The sequence below is a fragment of the Ziziphus jujuba genome, chromosome 10, assembly GCF_031755915.1.
Source record: "Ziziphus jujuba cultivar Dongzao chromosome 10, ASM3175591v1".
Taxonomy (NCBI): Eukaryota; Viridiplantae; Streptophyta; class Magnoliopsida; order Rosales; family Rhamnaceae; genus Ziziphus; species Ziziphus jujuba.
The window spans coordinates 1,301,551-1,321,093 of NC_083388.1; the positions used below are offsets into that span (position 1 = coordinate 1,301,551).

At 34.6% G+C, this 19,543-nt stretch overlaps 3 protein-coding genes across 5 annotated transcripts; 1 reads left to right on the forward strand and 2 right to left on the reverse strand.

The window, feature by feature from the left end:
• Positions 1–2,334: 2,334 nt before the first annotated feature.
• Positions 2,335–6,614, forward strand: LOC107410359 (uncharacterized). Its single transcript, XM_016017776.3, has 9 exons — positions 2,335–2,843; positions 2,944–3,148; positions 3,337–3,427; positions 3,525–3,670; positions 4,705–4,948; positions 5,051–5,155; positions 5,273–5,455; positions 5,560–5,761; positions 5,915–6,614. Exons 1-9 carry the CDS (start codon positions 2,624–2,626, stop codon positions 6,394–6,396), a joined length of 1,878 nt encoding a protein of 625 aa, XP_015873262.1. The 5' UTR covers positions 2,335–2,623; the 3' UTR covers positions 6,397–6,614.
• A 340-nt stretch (positions 6,615–6,954) lies between these two features.
• On the reverse strand, positions 6,955–13,738 carry LOC107410358 (indole-3-acetaldehyde oxidase). 2 transcript variants are annotated; one of them, XM_016017775.4, is made up of 10 exons: positions 13,440–13,738; positions 10,974–12,671; positions 10,564–10,823; positions 10,231–10,440; positions 9,836–10,054; positions 8,563–9,522; positions 8,255–8,350; positions 7,936–8,034; positions 7,644–7,833; positions 6,955–7,463 (listed from the first exon to the last, which is right to left on the reverse strand). In XM_016017775.4, exons 1-10 carry the CDS (start codon positions 13,591–13,593, stop codon positions 7,243–7,245), a joined length of 4,107 nt encoding a protein of 1,368 aa, XP_015873261.3. In that variant the 5' UTR covers positions 13,594–13,738; the 3' UTR covers positions 6,955–7,242. The 2 variants fall into 2 exon arrangements, with proteins under 2 accessions (XP_015873261.3, XP_048324786.2); XM_048468829.2 differs by having other exon boundaries at positions 10,974–12,571; positions 13,440–13,577.
• Positions 13,739–15,272: 1,534 nt separating this feature from the next.
• On the reverse strand, positions 15,273–17,623 carry LOC107410361 (ribonuclease 3-like protein 2). Of its 2 annotated transcripts, none has more exons than XM_060811830.1 (4): positions 16,903–17,623; positions 16,583–16,715; positions 15,948–16,297; positions 15,273–15,730 (listed from the first exon to the last, which is right to left on the reverse strand). In XM_060811830.1, exons 2-4 carry the CDS (start codon positions 16,583–16,585, stop codon positions 15,556–15,558), a joined length of 528 nt encoding a protein of 175 aa, XP_060667813.1. In that variant the 5' UTR covers positions 16,586–16,715; positions 16,903–17,623; the 3' UTR covers positions 15,273–15,555. The 2 variants fall into 2 exon arrangements, with proteins under 2 accessions (XP_060667813.1, XP_060667812.1); XM_060811829.1 differs by having other exon boundaries at positions 16,560–16,715; positions 16,903–17,592.
• Positions 17,624–19,543: the final 1,920 nt, after the last annotated feature.

Sequence of the window (19,543 nt, forward strand, 5' to 3'; positions counted from 1 at the left end):
CTAATGAAATTATTCAAGAAGAAAAGGTGGTCTAATGAGATTAACAAGAATATATTAATTGAATTTAGGAAAGAAAATTAATTAACTATGTATGACTAATTTAGACCTGTGAATTTGTCTTTTACTAGGTCTAATCGAAATTAGTTATGATGAATGGTGTTAGGGTTTATATGATTTCCTTTGTGGATTAGTTGTGGGGGATATTATTATACCATTAAAATATATGTAACATATTTTTTTTTTTCTTTTTTATGTGTCTAAGGGTAAAAGTAAAATACCACCCACTTAGGCTTTGATCTTTAAGAGTATTTCGTGATGAATAATTCAACCATTTGTGACTTTTTCTTTTCGGTGATTAGCATTTGTGACTTGTCTATTTTGCCAATGGGTCCAAAAACATTTTGTTTCTGAAAATATAATTACGTTTATAAAAACAGGGAATAATGACCAAGTGCAACGGTAATATTTGACTAATTCAAAATTTCAAATATAGTGTTTGAAAAGTGGGTTGGTTTGCACGTTCGATTCGAGAAAGAGAAACGCGTGATGGGCCCCACTTTCGGCTATGTAGCATTGTCATGCGTGCCATTGTTTTGTCTCCATCCTAACACGTTTTCACTTTTTAATTTTTCGATATTTATTTTCTTCTTTTTTTTTTTTTTTCCATTTATTCCTAAATCCTAATATATATATGCTCCCAATACAATAAGACAGATTAGGAAATTTTCTTTTTTTTTTTGGGTAAAAGACAGATTAGGAATTATATATATATATATATATATATATAATTTATTTATTTTCTTTTCTATTGATTTTAAAAAGTGTTTCCTTTCAACTATAGTTAAAAATTGTAAAACTCACTCGTTTTCTTCTTCTAATTTTGGGTTGGAGATAGAAATTGGCCATGTTCGATGGACTATGTAAGTTATGTAACACTTTCAATAAGGTAACTAATATATATTAGAAAAAGAGTGTTATTTTCATGTATACAAAAAAGAAACAAAAAATCGTTTCATTTCTAGAATAGTATATTTATTATTATTATTATTTTTTTTTTTTTTTGGTTAAAATCTATCAAATTGATTACCATAACAAAATTACTTAAATTTAATATTGATTTTAATCGTTACAATGAGGTTGACACGGGAAAGAAAGTAAAACCAAATTAATGCAGAAAAATAGAGAAAAGTGTTGAATAATTCATTATCTTAAGTAAATTGGTATTTTTTAATATTATTTTTATATATTATTGAAACCATTATTAACGTAAGTATAATTAATTTAATCAGAACTTGTATCTTCAAAGAAATTTATTTATAATTTTAGTAATTTTTTTAATTAATTGAACAGCTTTGATTATTAAAAGTATATAGTGAAATTTACCAAATTTATATAATTATAAAGTAATGGGTCTCAAAGAGGATTATCCAACCACAACAACGACCCTAATAAATAATAATAAGTTTTTTAATCACCGTCATCATACTTGCTTCGTGGCTTGGGAAAACTCAAGAACTTATATTGAGATTTTAAAAAAATAATAATAAAAATAAAAAAGTAAACAAGAAAGAAAATAAAAATGAAGTTTGCAAATTAAGATCTCAAAAGGGGAAAAAGAAAATAAAACAATAACGCAAATTTTCTATTCTTTATTTGGTAGTAACAAAAAAATATATTATTATTCTAATATATATATTAAACAAAAGAAAAAGGATAACATGGTTTTTGTACTCGTTAGTATTATACATCAATATTACGAATTAGCGATATTTCCCAAAAAAAAAAAAAAAAAAAAAAAAAACAAATATTACAAAACAAGGGGAAAAAAAGAAAAAGCCGTGATTAAGAAACACACGTCAATGAGATATGGAAAATTTGAGAAAAAGATAGGAGAAAGTTGTGAACATGTTAGGACAATTACTTACACTTAATTCTCCTATATCGGATGCATGAATATTATTACAAATTTACAGCTTCCAACCTCCACATTTTAAATTCCCAGAACAAAAAAATAAAATAAAAAATAAAAATAATGAATAATAAAAAATAAAAAAAATAACAAAGAGTTAAAAAAAGTTAAAACAAGTTCTAAGGTCCAATTTAAATTAAACAGAATTATTTGTCAGTAATATAGTAAAAATAAAATAAAAATAAAAATAAAAAAATTCAGAAATCAGAAACATGCTATATAAGTGGAACCCAGTTCCTTTCAAGTTCTCAGTGACGCTCTGTCCAAAAAGCTCTTTCTCATTATCTCTCTCTCTCTCAATCTCTCTGTTGAGCAGTGAGTGGATAAAGAGTTATAACCTTTTCAGGTCAGTTTCAGCTAAAGCTCACAGCTTTTTCCACTTTTTGTTATAAATTTGCACATTTTAGTGTGAGCGTCTTGGCTAGTTGCACTGCCAATGAACGATTTGTATTCTTTTGCTTAATCCATTTGCAAAAATTTGAACTTTCTCAGCCATTTTTCAGGTCTTTTAATTTTGCATTTCTTGAAATCTGATCAGTCTCACAGTTTTTATTTGATTCGTTTTGAGATTCTTTACTGGATCATAACAATCTCACTTGGGTTTAGTCTACAATCTGATTTTGTTTCACTACCAGATTACAAAAACACCCAGCAATGGGGAGATTTTCAATATGCATTTTGGGTTTTCTGCTCTTGTGCTGCTTAGCAGCTGGGACAGAAACAACATATTTGAAATACAAAGACCCAAAACAGCCACTGGGTGCGAGAATCAAGGACCTTCTGAGCCGTATGACACTTGAAGAGAAGATCGGCCAAATGGTTCAAATCGAGCGCAAAGTAGCAACCCCTGATACAATGAAGAAGTACTTCATTGGTAAACCAAACAATGCTTCTATATATTCTCAGCAAATGATTTTATTTTATTTTTTTCCAAGTTATTTGTTCCCTAAATGGAAGATATGGGTTTTTTGCAGGGAGTGTTCTGAGTGGAGGAGGGAGTGTTCCAGCTCCTAAAGCTTCAGCTGAGACCTGGATCAGTGCGGTGAATGAGATCCAAAAGGCTGCTCTATCAACTCGTCTTGGGATTCCAATGATTTATGGGATTGATGCTGTTCATGGCCACAACAATGTGTATAATGCTACTATTTTTCCTCACAATGTTGGTCTTGGAGTTACCAGGCAAGTATTAATTTCATATATACCAGAAGTTCCTCGATCGCTTTCAGTTTTTATTTTTATTTTCATTTTGTGTGTATGTGTTTTGATAAATACAAAAAACTGTTTGTTATATGTTTTTAGAAAGTTACAAAAACATGTTTTTTTTTTGCTTGATGTTGGATTGCTTTAATGTTTTGGTGGGATACCAGGGATCCTATACTTATCAAGAAGATTGGAGAAGCAACTGCCCTCGAAGTCAGAGCTACAGGAATTCCTTATGCCTTTGCTCCATGTATTGCGGTAATTGCTCCATGTCTTACTCCATCATTTTACCAATTTCAAGGTTTTAATTGAGGGACTCTTTACCATGTCTATTTTACTTTTTTGGTTTTTGCAGGTTTGCAGAGATCCAAGATGGGGTCGGTGCTATGAAAGCTACAGCGAAGATCATAAAATTGTTCAATTAATGACAGAGATTATACCTGGTTTGCAAGGAGATCTCCCTGCCAATTCCCACAAGGGTGTGCCTTTTGTAGCTGGAAAGTAAGACCCTTTTTGATATCTCATCCTTGAAAAAGAAGTCAGAAATTGATCTACTTTATCATATTTTTCAATAGTAAAGTCACTTTACAACAATTACATCATACACTATAATATGCTTCCAACTTTTCTGTTTTTGTGATAATTTTTTAATCTTGCAAGTTTTGAACGCGTAAGATTGTTATCATTTCCCGTTAGGTAAAGTTGGGATTTTGAGTAACCATCAAGGTGATGACTCAGAATGTATGAGGAAAGAAAAAGTCAGCATCCTTTGGATATTTATACTTTTATTTTTAGTAGATGTAAGAAAGTACTTTGTGTTTTGGACATTTAGAGATTTGTTTATTCATCTTTTTTTTTTTTTTTTTTTTTTTTTTTTTTTTTTCTGAAATTGGGCATTCTTAGATTTAGGGGATTTTCAATCTTGTGGGAGGCCGTAGTGGTGGGCCATCTTACTTAACTAGATATCCAACACGAAATAAATTAAAAAAAACAAAATAGTAAGGTCCCAGTTGTCTCCCTATGTTCAAGATTCTATTTTAAAAGTCCATTCCATGTTCAAGCTTCATGTGTTTATATAATATGTTGAATTGACTTGTGGATGTAGGTCTAAAATATCAGAAAACCGTCATTTGATTTAACTGAGTGAATTTAATCATATTCTTAGATTTGTCAACTTTGTTTAAAGCATTATTAGATTTTGTCTGAAGAAGCTGGAGGTTTATACACAGAAGTTTCTTAGGGGGATTAGACCAATTTGCACTTCAGATTCATAGACCTCCTAATTTTCCCAAAAAAAGGAAAATGGACAACAGTGGTAATCTTATGCCAGGTTGTCTAGACAAAATATCCATTTCCATGTTAAAGTTCAGAAAATATCTGTTTCTGGATTAGTCAATATCAACAAGTCTTGTTTGATCTGTTTGTTAAAGGAAATTTCATCATGCATTTATATAAGCTTTTTAAATTTATACCCCACACAGAAATGGAAAACTGAGATCATGAAACTAACAATTTTCCCTGATCATTTTGGGCAGACAAAAGGTTGCAGCCTGTGCAAAGCACTTTGTAGGAGATGGTGGCACTACCAAAGGCATCAATGAGAACAACACTGTAATTAGTTTGAGTGGACTGCTTAACATTCACATGCCTGCATACTATAATTCCATCAGCAAGGGTGTTGCAACAGTTATGGTATCCTATTCGAGCTGGAATGGGAAGAAAATGCATGCTAATCGTGATCTCGTCACTGGTTTTCTGAAAAACAAACTAAAATTCAGGGTAAGGTGAATTTGAAATTAGAATGTTGATATAATTCTTTGTCTGATCTAGTAAATTGAATTTTGCGTTTCTAAATATAACATTTTGTTATGGATATTTCAGGGTTTTGTTATATCAGATTGGCAGGGCATTGACAGGATTACCTCACCTCCCCATGCTAACTATTCATATTCAGTTGAAGCTGGAGTTAGTGCGGGAATAGACATGGTGAGTCAAAATTCTGTACAATTTAAAGTTGTTTAATGTAACTCGGAAAATATATTGTCATTCTTGAAACCATATTACTCATAAACTTAGCATTTTTAATCTGTTGGATTGTTGCAGATCATGGTTCCCGAAACTTATACAGAGTTTATTGATGATCTAACCTATCTAGTGAAGAAAAACATCATTCCAGTAAGTAGGATTGATGATGCAGTGAAGAGGATCTTGAGAGTTAAATTCGTCATGGGTCTCTTTGAGAACCCATTGGCAGATAACAGCCTGGTCAACGAGCTTGGGAATAAGGTCTGTTGTATCACATTTATGACTTCTAAATCAGTTTACTTCATTTCATTCCTCGTACTTTGGAATTTCAAACAGATTGTTAATCAACTTATTTCTTTTGACAGGAACATAGAGAATTGGCTAGGGAAGCAGTAAGAAAATCACTTGTGCTACTAAAGAATGGCAAATATTCTGAGCCATTGCTTCCCCTTCCCAAGAAAGCTGCAAAGATTCTAGTTGCAGGAACTCATGCAGACAACTTGGGCTATCAATGCGGCGGCTGGACAATTACATGGCAAGGCCTTGAAGGAAATGATCTTACAGTTGGTATGTTTTCTATTTACCCATCAAGCTTCGTTTATGGAAAATCTGAAACTTTGATATCTTCAATATGTAAATGTGATAATACTAAATGTTTACCATGATTATACTAATTTGTGATTTGTGAAATATTTGGATGATACTGTTTCCAATATACAGGTACTACAATTCTCAAGGCCATAACCAATACAGTTGATCCAACCACCCAAGTTGTCTACAGCCAGAATCCTGATGCAAACTTCATCAAATCCAACAAATTCTCCTACGCTATCGTTGTTGTGGGTGAGCCTCCATATGCAGAAACTTTTGGTGATAGCTTGAACCTGACAATATCAGAACCCGGTCCAAGCCTTATCAACAACGTCTGTGGAGCTGTGAAGTGTGTTGTTGTTGTCATTTCCGGTCGTCCTGTTGTGATCCAGCCTTACGTTGCTAAGATTGATGCCCTTGTGGCTGCTTGGCTTCCAGGAACTGAAGGCCAAGGCGTTGCTGATGTTTTATTTGGTGACTATGGATTCACCGGAAAACTTGCACGAACATGGTTCAAGACAGTCGATCAGCTTCCAATGAATGTAGGTGATTCACATTATGACCCTCTATTTCCATTTGGGTTTGGTTTAACTACGAAACCTACCAATTAATAAGTAAATTAAAAACTATAGAGGGTATCCGGCATTATATATTCATATACTTCCTTGTCCATTTCATTAAGGAGCTTCAAGGTCAAAGTGTATCTGAGTTTTATTTTTCTTAGTACCAAACTGCTGAGAGTGCCAGGGAGTTCAAGAGTGTTCTTGGTATCATATTCACAAATTTTATCTATATTCCTATAAAAAGCTTTATGTTCTTAAAACTATTATTTATGGGTTTTGGTAGCTCAAGCGAAAAGCACTCCAAATATAAAAAGAAGTAATCTATGTCTATGATTTTTAGCACCACAGTTTTCAAGGAAAGTGTAATTATGGGGAATTACAATCTACGCGCTTACCGAGCAAAACCCACAAAAGACCTTCAAATGGGCATCAATTTGCAGTAACCTCCTAAATTGATAATTGAAGCATAAACTTTGCAACATTCACGTTCGCTTATTATTATTAACAATATTACTAAACAACAGTATCTGAGCTCATATAAAATGTTGCACAATTAATTTATAAACGAGGGCTAAAAACAAACCAAAAAAAAAAAAAAAAAAAAAATGAAAAAGAAGAGATACATACGCCTATGAGAAAACATTTGTGTTAATACATAGCCTGCAAACGAAGAATAATTTCTTTGGTCATCATATAACATCAAAATAACAATTATACTTGTATTTTGACATCAACTGCTCCCTTTTATCATTATTATTATTATTACATAGTGAACATATTTGAAAAGAAAACAAAAGAAGAAAAGAAAAAAAATCTAGGAGATCCTGTGCCAAAAGTTTTTCATGATTAGCTTCTTTGTAACTTTCAGTCTGCATATACCACCACAAACCTCCTTCACTTCTTACCGCATATGCTCCACTCTAAGTACTTTTCCACAATGTCCATCCCAGAAAGCTTCTTCACAACAGGCATAGTAGCAGGAACAGCCAATTGGAACATTGACTCCCACCCATCTTGGCTGCTCCATGAAAGAAGCTGTTTTCTTGCTTCTTTAATAGCAGCTCTTGTAGCTCCATGAACTGAAACTGCTAGCAGTAATGGTGGTTCACCAGAAGCTGCAATAGTCAATGATATTTCAGTTTGGACTTGTTAAAACCATGATATGATGAGAATATAGATGCAAATTTGAAAACATATGTTCAATAAACAATAACGGAGAAGTCCAATCAAATATGGTGATCAATAATTTGATGATTCAAGTTCTACTTGTTCAACAAGACATTGAAGAGATGTACCTTTTGAAGAAAGGACACGTTTTTCATGATGTCCACTGTTTAATATTTCAACATTGAACTGTTTAGGTATGGTGTCCATGGAAGGAATTTTGTATGTCCATGTACCTTCAGCAACCATCAATCCATCAGCATTTGTAAGGTATTCTTCAGTCATGAAAAAGCCAATTCCTTGAACAAAAGCTCCTTCAATCTGCAACAACCAGTTTCTACTTCAATACCTTGAAACTATAAGCCACAGGTCATAACAATAAGCTACAAATAACAACTAATTCAACCCTCGGTATAAGCTAACCTGTCCTAAATCCACAGCAGGATTTAGACTTTGTCCACAGTCATAGATAAGATCCACTTGCAAAATTGTAGTTTCTCCAGTCAGAAGATTCACCTCGACCTGTGACAACATAGGTTCGTATCAATTAATATGGTATTTCATTAGCATTAATTTAGTCTTATATGCACAAAGTGTGAAATTGCAAAATCAATTATTTTTGCAACTTGGTACATGCTATAACCATGCTCTGATGCTTATTATCTAAGGGAGCAGTTACAAGTTTAAGCGTGAAAACTACTTCAATTTGTGTATAATATGGAATCCAAAAGGTACAACTTGCCTCGCTTACTGCTACACCATAATTTAGGTATGAACTTGATGACATATCAGGGACATAGTAAGAACTTGCTGATAAGTTCACAGCTTGCATGTGTGCCTGCAATTTGAAAGTAAAGAGAGAGAAACTTATTGTGAATCAATGTCAGATCTCATGAAGAGAAAAAATGTAATAGCCTATCTTGTAGTGTTGTGGCTTTTGAAATGCCACAATCAAGGTTAGTCACTTCAGTTCATGTCTTCCTCAATTCAAAAGGTTGGGAAAAAAAAAAAAAAAGAAAAAAAAAAAGTAATACCATAGTAGATAGATACCTCAGAAACAAGTAATTCCCACTGAATAGAGCTCATTTGCTCCTGCAAACTTTCCTTTAGAGGAGTCAGCCTCTCAACCAGGATATTACAGCACAGTCTAACTGCCTCACAGCTTGATTCCGACGTAGTACTTCCAGCAGTATAGCCTCCTTGAATTAAGCTCAATGTATCAGCTTGTATGACTCGAACTTTATCCAAGAGATCTACGTTGCCTAGGATTGAACTGAGAGCAAAAGCAACCATCTGTTTTACCTTTGTCCACAGACCTTGGCCCAGCTCAATCCCTCCAACTTCAACAACAACAGAACCATCTTTTAGAATGCTTACCCTTCCTGGAGTTGGTCTCAATAACACTTCATGAACAATTGGTACCCTAGAAATGCCCCTTTTCTTCCATTTATTACAACTATTAAATATTTTTACCATTTCAATCCTGTGATTAAAGCTTGAAGTCACGGCCAATTTATCCCATATTGAGGGTAAAGTATACTCTAAAGGTTCACCAGCACTACTCTCATAGAATAACTTAAGACTGTTGTATGTGTGAAGATTTACATTTCTGACAGAATCGACTTCTAAAGAAAGGGTAGATGACACATGTTCAATTACAGCTTCAGCAATATATGTTCCCTGTACCTCTCCAGGCGCCCGCATTGCAGCCTTACTTGTAGTATTTGTTTTGCATAGTTTTATGTCAAATGATAGAGCACCCCAATCATACTTCTTAAGTCCATTCAATAAATTGGATACAATTATTGGACTTACATCTAATGACATCCCTGCATCAATCAATATTTCTAGTTGTAAAGCTGTAATTTTCCCATCAGACTTGAATCCAACATTGTAAGTGATTTTCATAGGGTGCCTTCCTCCTGCCATTATCATATCAGCCTTGCGATTCATATACATCCGGACAGGGCGGTGTAATTTGTGTGCTGCAAGTGCACATGCAGTTGCAACCTATAATTATGAGAAGAATATTAAGGCACTCTTTAACATGGAAGATTACTATTGCAATACATATGGGATTGCCAAACATTTTAAAAACCAGGTTTCTAGATGTATAGACAATTTCACTTGTCTATCGGTAATTATCAAACTGAAACAGCAAGATTAAGCATCATACCTGCCTTGCAAATAAGATAATTTGCCTTCTTTGAAAAACATAAATTCATTTTTACAGTGGCTTCTGGTGTCCAATATTAGACTGTAATGTTGGCAAAACCACAATCATGTTTCAAACTGTAAAATATCACGTGACTAAAATACTTACATGCAAGGATTGCAAGGCCTTTCCACCAAAGCCACCTCCAACCCTTCTTGTAATAACACGGACGTTATGCTCAGGTATACCCAGACATTTTGCAATAGCAGAGTGTGCAAACTCTGGAGATTGATTTGAACTGTAGACCACCATGCAGTTGTCTTCTTCTGGAACAGCAAGGGCAGTTTGTGTCTCCATATAGAAATAGTATTGAGAACCAAGTTTGATCTGAACATCACAATTTCCACAAAAATTACAAAAGTAAGCATAGGTGTATATAGGATAATAGACTGCTAACAAGTTCTTTTGCTTTTATAACAGTTTAACCAAGTAACTAAGGACTATCAAACAGAGGAGGAGGAGATGAAGAGTGCAAAGAAGAAAGACATAAAGAAAAATAGTACCTCAGCAGAAACAATCTTGTGATCAGCTTCAGCCATTCCTTTTGATATATCACCAACTGGTTTTGGCAAAAGGAAAGGAGGAATCTCAAAGAAACTAGATCTTTCAACAGCCTCTTCTACAGATAAGATAGGCGGCTTGAGATCTTCCATTCCATAATCAACCACTGCACAGTTTGCAGCCATATCTGCATGTTTTTGTGTATCTGCAACCTAACAAAGTTGTTACAAATGAGTTAATAAAATACAAAGAACTTTCCTGGGATTCCTGCAGTATGTAAATTCAATAAGTGGAATAGAAGCCACAACATGGTCAAATACTCGATAAGAAATTACCACAAAAGCAAGACGCTGACCAGCACACTCAATAAGATCATCAGCAAACAAAGCTTCAGGACCAAACATTGCCACCGCCCCTACATTCTCCCCAAATTCAGGGATGTCTTTACAAGAAATAACTGTTGCAACTCCATCTGGATGTGATTTGGAGTTTAGTTGTATACCCCTCAACCATGCTAAAGGCTTTGTACTATAGATGAACGCTCCATGTAAGCAACCCATTGGTGAAGGAATGTCATCTACATATACAGCCTCACCTACACAGTTGATCAACAAGAACAGAATGAGATAACCAGTATAGATGTCAAGAGCATGCATAAGGAAGCAGTTTAAGAGTATAAATTGTAGTCAATGAGATCACTACTAATGACTAACTTATTAAACATCTTTAATCAAGTGGTACGAACCTGATGCTTGGATCGATGCTTCAGATTTTTTGATCGGCTCACCAACTGGATAGTAGCTTTTGCTCAATTCCAAAACCTGCTTTGCAGAGGATAGCATTGTTGGAATCTTATTAGAGTAATCTAGGTAATTCTGTCCTAGTTTAGAATGGTTGGCTAATGAATTACTTGCATATCCATCCAAGAAACTATTGCTGTTTTCAGCACCACTATCTATCAAGGAACTTAAGAACTCGAACAGAAAACCAGCAGCCAAGCTTGACCTATATGCAGGATTTGCAGTCCCATCTTCAGGAACTACGGTAGTTCTAACTAATTTGATAGCTTCATATAAAACATCAATATTTAAAAATTTTCTAGTAAAAAATTCCTCCACTTTTTTTGCCCTGATAGCATGTGCAGTCCCATAAGCACCAAAAGCAAACTGACAGTGATTCACCAAGATTCCCTCAGAAGTCTTACTTGGAGAAACTTCAGCCAAGAAGGCGGCATTTAAGTAAGGCAATGCATTACCTAAAGGTCGAGGTGAAGCTCTGTAGGTTTCAAACAGCAAGGTGGTATTGTTTTCTGGAGAAACTTTCCTAGTTGATTCCAAATTTGGGATTTTAACACTTATAAGTACACTATAAAAATCTAATGGAGGCCTTCCGAGAAACTCCTCCAATGTAATTCTTTCAAATTGGTGACCACTCATTATATCTACTGTTGAACCCACAGCAAGAAGTATGGTAGCAATATCTGAGGGAAAATGTTTCCTTTGTGCCATCACCAAATTTCCCCCCACACTAGCTGTGTTTCTTATGAACCCTGAAGCAATTTTCTCCATATGGCTAGCAAGTTTCTCTAACACAGTCTCACCTTTTGAAAGAACTTCATGTCGATTGCCATTCTTCAGAGCTTCAATAACTTTGGAGATCGTTACGGCTGCTCCTATCTCTACTCCTGTTTGATCGATCCTAATTACTGAGAGTTCAGGAATATGTTTCAGATCAATGTATGTGTCGTAGTATTCTAGTTCTTTGTAATAACCAATCCCTGTGTTACTAACTACTATTTTAAACTCAGTTCCTTTATTAATATTTCTAGCTTTCAATAGGCTTTGAAGCTCCTCAACACTCGCAGGACTGTACCAATTATATCTTTTGGAATCCAAAGAGACATTAGACCTGATTTCCTTCTTCAAAAACTCTGGAAATGTACAAATCTCATCATTCTGGTTATACAAAGGCAATCTGCTTAGCTTTACTTCCTTACTCTCACCCTTTCTCCAAAAGGAATTGAACCCCAAATCCTCAATATCAACATCAGCTGCAAGGCTCTTGCAGGCATCAGCAATGGGTCGGTAACCAGTACAGCGACAGAGGTTCCCTGCAACAGCCTTTTCTGCTTCAGAAACAGTGAGCTTGGAGAACCCTGGAGGGGGCTTCAACTGACTGGTTTTCTCAGCGTTGACAAGGGCCCCAAAGAGTGAAACACACATTCCAGGAGTACAAAAGCCACATTGTGAAGCATGGAAACCAGCGAACCTTTGATGAATCGGGTGGAACCCATTTTTGCTATTTCCAAGTCCTTCAGATGTTGTAATTGAACATCTGTTTATGCTGCAAAGTAGTGTCAGACACGAACTTATTGTAAAATCCTCCACTTTGTCAAGCACAGGATCATACCTAGAAAGCAGCACAACACAGGCACCACAACCTCCTGGCAATCGTAGATGCAGCCATAAATTGAGAAGCACTTAAAAATTACACAACACATCTCAGGGGAAGACAGAATCAGAAATGAAAAAAAATTAACGGCTAGGAGAAATAGTACATGGTTAAATTCTAAATGCGCAGACCATGGTCATAAAAGAGTTGTCTTATTTGTCAAGAATTGGCAACCAAGAAAGTGGCAAAATGAATTCTATTCCTAAGCTTTTTTAATATGTAGATAAGTAAGAACTCCTCTTTAAGGACTCAAATTAATAATGACCAAAAATTAAGACTCAAAATTTTGGCTTACTTTACTGTCCTATTTTTTTTTTTTTTTTTCCTCAGCAACACATAATGATGTAGTTAAATCAGACAAGCATAAGATTTTGAATAAAATAAAAGGTTCTGTCGAACAGATCTATCATTATCATAAAAATTCTAGAGGAACCATTATCAGGACCACAAAGAAAAACCCTCTAACGTGTCAAAACCCAGTATTTCACCCCAATTAGACAATCAAAATGAAGAGCCATAGAGTAATAGCAATCACACCAACCATATAAATATGATAACATATTCTACATTTCAATCATATTTCTTTATAAAAGAAATAAAAAGAAACTGAAAGTGAAGTCCAACATATCCCACTTATTAATTTCCACAACCCATGATGAATATCAAAAACTTAGACCATATATAAGAAGTTACAAAAATACAGGAAGAGAGAGTGGGAAACAGAACAGAATAGAAATTAGAATAGACAGAAGAGAACAACCTTCACCACAACTGAGCTTGACACTTTTGAATGGAGTCTGTGAGCGCAAGAACTCGAGCAAAGTGGTCGAAGGTTCCACGGTTGGAAGCTCAAACCTCTTACCATTAACAGCAAATACCAAAGTTCCATTTCTTTCTGTTTCTGTCTCCGCCATTTTTGAGAGAGACAATAACCAGATTGTGAAGGACTCCTGGAACTTGGAATAATGTTGGTGTCAGCGAATGAACAGCAAAAAAGTAAACAAAAAAAGTCAGACGAAAAAATGTCAAAACAATAGGGCCATCATTTATGATCACCAGATGAAATGAACCTTTATCCATATATTTATTGAAAGATTTATATATAAAAACAGGTATGCCATTATTGACTGCCTTTTTACGTGGAACAATCTTATGCTTCTTGTTGGACAACTGAACTTTTTTTTGTACATATGCAAATAAATGATATTATACTAAATTACAAAATTGCCCCTCTGTTAGGTTTTTTATTTTTCGAAATTGTAGAGATTTTCATCTGCTGCCTCTGTATCCAATCTTTCCATCACCTAAACAGTGCTATAAACGATTAATACTATAACCATATATTTGATAACACATTCAGATTGATTTAACATGTTGATGTAATACTCACATAATGTGACATACAATATATATGGCGCAACCAACTTGATTTTATAAAATTAAAATATAACAACTACTCAGCATACATTTACATGTTGATATTAATATCGATATAACCTGCGCTTGTTTTCTTGTTGGATTAAATCTTTTTTTTTTTTTTGTTTATAATGCTATAGGATATAGGATTTTAACATACCATATATATGAAAAACCTTGAAAATTAATCCAGCTAACAAATGGCCATCCAAAACATTCTAAGGGCAATTTTGAGGTTCATCCTCGCGGCTGTGAGTCTGATCTGTACGTTTCTTGGATCCAAGCAATTTGATCCGGACCTTGCAAACTTGAAAGGCGTTTTTTTCATCATTTCGTGTCTTGTGGTTGCTTTCTTTGTGTTCAAGCCTTGCAAATGCAATGCCTTGTTGGAAAAGTTAAGTCACGCGCATTTCGTCTTGAAAGTCATTGTCAAGTTTATTTTGTGGGTGACTTTTTCTTTGGTGATTTTTTTTTCACCAAGTATCCTAGACTCAAAACTGCTGATCATCAGGGGGAACGGCAACAAAGTAGGGAGAGATCATTCAAGGGAAAGCTAGATAATTTAGTCTGTGTTGGATCATTTTCCACTCTTGCCCTGCTCGTATCATGGGAAAGGCAGCAACACGTAGTTGGGGAATTTGACGTGTTTGAATTTCTCCTAGAGTTGACAATGGATGCTTCAATGGGAATTCAAGGAAAAGATGGGAGGACCAAACTCTTGGTACATGTTTGGTGCTTATGTTTTTTGTTTCTTGTTACTCATCATCAAAAGCTATGGACATCCCTCAGTTGGATATGGAAATAATGAAGAGCAACAGCAGCTAGCCAATAGATTCATATGAAATAGATATGGAACAAGAAATGGCTGTTCCCCTGTTACGATATCGTTTCTCCTGGGTATACTTGTGGAGTCGATCAATGAAGTTGTTGCGGCTGTTTATGTGATTTAGTTGTTAAGGAAATAGTGTGTGTTTTTCTTTTTTCTGTTTGCTACTTTGGTTTTGGATGTAAAAATTGGATGAGCTCTATAATAATTAATCTTAGTTAGTGTAAAATATTTTTGATCGGCTAATTAGTAACTAACATATAAGAGCCAGGAATGAGTATATGAAGGGATTGCTAATTGCTAGAAGCAGGTTGGAAAAATGGTGGTTAAATAGTTTTGAGGCAAAAGAAATCAAGAAGGGGATGAAACTTCAAAAATCAAATAATACATTACAATACAATCCAAAAAACCAAACACAAGACAACCATTTGGTGTAATACAAAACCATATGCAATCCATACGAAATTATTATACTACAGTCCAACGTATCAAACAGCCCCGTGCAATTTGCACATTTCAAAGCTGTTTTTGCAGGACTTTGGACTTTCGAAAGTATAAGAAACAGTCAATCCACAATCCTTTAATACAATAAAGTACCATGCCTCTAATTCATGCATTTTCAATGAAGCAACAATCATACATGATTAGGTCCAGGCAGATAAGGGATCATCAAGGAGGCTGCAGAATTTTCTGAACGTATAAGTTTACGCTTTCCATCTCCCCTCGTATAGATCATACGATCTGGAGTTACAACTACAACCGAGGATATGTAAACTCTTTCGTGTGGAGGACCTAGCACTTTATCAATCCTGGAAAATAATAGCAAAAGCATGTATATATAAATGGATTAATTATCTACACCATAAGATATCGGACAAAAAGTGAAATTGGTAGCAAAAGGCAAACCACTAAAATATAATACGCATGACGAATCTCAACCTAATTACAATTAGTATCACATTAGTACATACAAACACACATGTATTCCAAAACTTTCAGTTCATGATTAAAAGTAAATATTCATACTTGTAAATCGGCTCAGTCCATTTCTTCTTTTGGCAAAGTTCATTAAGCTTTGTTTTTGCTTCAATCTCAACATCTCCATCAATCCCAGCAACAACATCATCATCAGCAGGTGTGGATTGAGGCAACTTTGACAAAGCCAATGTAGCTGCATTAAGCCTTGCAGTCTCTAATATGTCGGAAGAACCCGAGGCAACAAAGTGGTCATCCATATAAACACTAGCAGTAATTATGGATCCAGTATCTCTAGTATGCTTAATCTCAACTTGTTTACTCTGCATCTTCTGGCATATCTCGTGCAGTTTCCTATTTTCTTCAATGATATCTCTCGGCTCCAAAAGACCGTTTAAGATCTACAAGCGCGCACACACACACACACACACACAACAATTAGTTACCTTTAAGATCTACAAGTGTACACACACACACACACACACACACACACACATACACAAAACAATTAGTTATCAAAATTAACACCATGGAAAAACCCAAAAACAAAGCCAAGCAATGCTATGATACATCATTTAAAAAGGCAAGAAAAAGCTAAGAAAAACACACACACACACGCGCACACACACACACACACACACACACACATATATATACACACACCGGCCATAGTTTTTCCAGATCACCATTGAGGTCAATATAAATAGCAGCTGCTATGGACTCCATAATGTCAGCAAGGATTTTAACGGCTTCTACTGATCCGTCATATACAACCCCATTGTCTTCTTCACTCAGTACTGATGCAGTAAATTCTTTAACCTATGCAATTTCAAAAGCAGGAAAAAAAATTAATGATAAAATAAAGTAGTCAAAGAGAAACGCACACTTTATATCCAGCATAAGAACTTTTATTTATTTATATTTTTGGCAAATCCAAAGCATTCTTAAATTTATTTATAAACAAATAAAACAAAGCTATAAATAAATAAATGGAAAAGAAAACCACCTGATTGTCAAGATCGGCAACATTAGCACGTCGAACATAGTCGTAGAGGCCACGCCGGACGGCGACTCGGGCCAGTTTGTCGTTGTTAACATGAGCAGAACGCAGCCACGTCAGCTCGCCGGCTGTGCGATGAGGGTAAGCAAAGAAGAAGTACTTGCTAATGGCGAAGCCGATGATGGAGTCTCCGAAGAACTCGAGCCGCTCATAAGAGGGAGAACCGGTGGCAGCGGAGGAGGAGGAGTGAGTGAGTGAGAGCCTCCTCTAGAAGGTTTTTGTTTTTAAAACTATGGCCTATGATCCTCTCCACTTCTCTCACTGAAACCTCCATTTCTAGCGATGCCGGAACCTACTCTGCCGCCGGTGGTGCATTCCTGGTACAGAAGGATTCCATGTATGGTTTGATTTGAAGCAAAACATAGAAACAGAGAAAACAGAGCAGGGTTCTAGCAGAGAAGAGTCTCTGACCGGTTCTTCTCTATTTCTTTGGCTGATGAGTCAATACTTGGACGTTAAGGAGTTGCAAGAAATGGGGGTTGGATCGAATAAGGTGGCGTCCACGTTGTTTTCATGCTTTCGTCCAATCACAACGAGGACATGCTGCGCCTTTATGTACAAGGTTGCTTACTCGATGTTAGATTCTGGAAAGAAGCTTCGCTTCGGTACATGTATATAATACACCCTCTCTCTCTCTCACACACACGCATCCTATGTGGGGCCCTTTTTATAGACTCTATACAAGAATCTTACGTTCAGTGTACGTAGAAATTGGCATACTGATACTTATGCAAATATAATTCTATACTTTTTTTTTTTTTCATCGAATCTAATTATATATTATCTATTATTACTCTAGTCTAAAACATATATCGAACATATTATTATTGTTAAGAATATAATTTGATTATAGAATAATTCATAAGAGTTTTTAGTTAAATACTCAAGTATAATAATGGCTACATTAATATGCAAAAAGAGTGATAAATACAACATATTATCATATCACTACAACAATAAGCATTTACTTTTTCTTTGTACTACATATATAATTATTGCTCATTAAAGTGAGGATTCAAAGGATTGGAACATGGAAATGCATATTAAATGTTTTTATAATGGCGTCCTATTATTGTTACATGTATGATACTAAATATAGTTGGAATAATTATATTAGTAGTTGCATTGACAATTATTTTCGTTCTCAAATCAGTACTGATTGTTATATTTGTCAATTCCAATAACAATTATATTTATAGTTATATTCGTGGAGAAAGCGATAAAAGTAGTAAAAGTAGGCGTTCCAATATATGAACCAGTACGGATGATAGTGCAAAAACTCTCAGGGATTTAGAAAGAACTCTAACTCAATTAAAAGAAAATAAGTTAAAATTAAAGAAAATTTTAAAAGAAAATAAATTAAAAAAAGCTCTAGCTAAAATAAGAGAAAGAAAAAATGATTTAGCATTTTCTCTAAATTAAATACAGAAAAAATGATTTAGAGATAATTAACAAATACAAATATTTGTGGGTGCAATGCGAAAATTGTTATGGATTAAATTATAAGAATTTTTTTAAATTTTAAATGAATATTTATGAACATTGTGGACGTCATTTGAAAATGACTAGTTCAAATAGAATCGAAAATTCGGTTGATCTAGATACTTGGGAGCCTTTGGATGAAAACAATGTCTTTAGAGATCCCATAAAATTTCATTCACAGAAGGAACCTTATAAAGATCATATTGATTTTAATCAAAGAATGACAAGATTAATTGATGCTGATCAAACAAGCATAGGTCGACTAAATGGTATTCCTGTAGCAATCGGGGTTATGAATTTTCAGTTTATGGGGGGGGGTAGTATGGATCGATAGTGGGTGAGAAAATCACACATTTGATCGAACATGCTACCAATAAATTTTTACCTCTTATTCTAGTGTGTGCTTCTGGAGGAGCACGTATGCAAGAAGGAAGTTTGAGCTTGATGCAAATGGCTAGAATATCTTTTGCTTTATATTATTATCAATCAAATAATAAGTTATTTTATGTATCAATCTTTTCATCTCCTACTACGGATAGGGTGACAACTAGTTTTGGTATGTTGGGAGATATTATTATTGCCGAACCAAATGCCTACATTGCATTTGCGGGTAAAAGAGTAATTGAACAAACATTGAATAAGACAGTACCCGAGGGTGCACAAGCAGCTGAATATTTATTCCATAAGAGCTTATTCGATCCAATCGTACCATGTAATCCTTTAAAAGGCATTCTGAGTGAATCATTTCAGTTCCATACTTTCTTTTCTTTGAACCAGAAATGAAATCAAAAATGAAATTAAAGAGGATCATATATCGTTATCCTCAATTTAATATTTAATATTTAATAAATTCAAAATTTTATTACTTCTTTTAAATTTATTACTTGTTTTGTGGTAACCAAGTAGCTATTTAGTTTATAGGAAGCAAAATCAAAATTCCAAGAATGGATTTTTCTTTGATAACATAAGATTAAATCGGAAAAAGAATCATGCGGATATATATATATATATATATATATATATATTTTTTATTGATAGCCCTTATTACTAATCAGGTCAAAAAATCTCTATCAAACAAAATAAAAAGAGCGAATGACCCGAATAG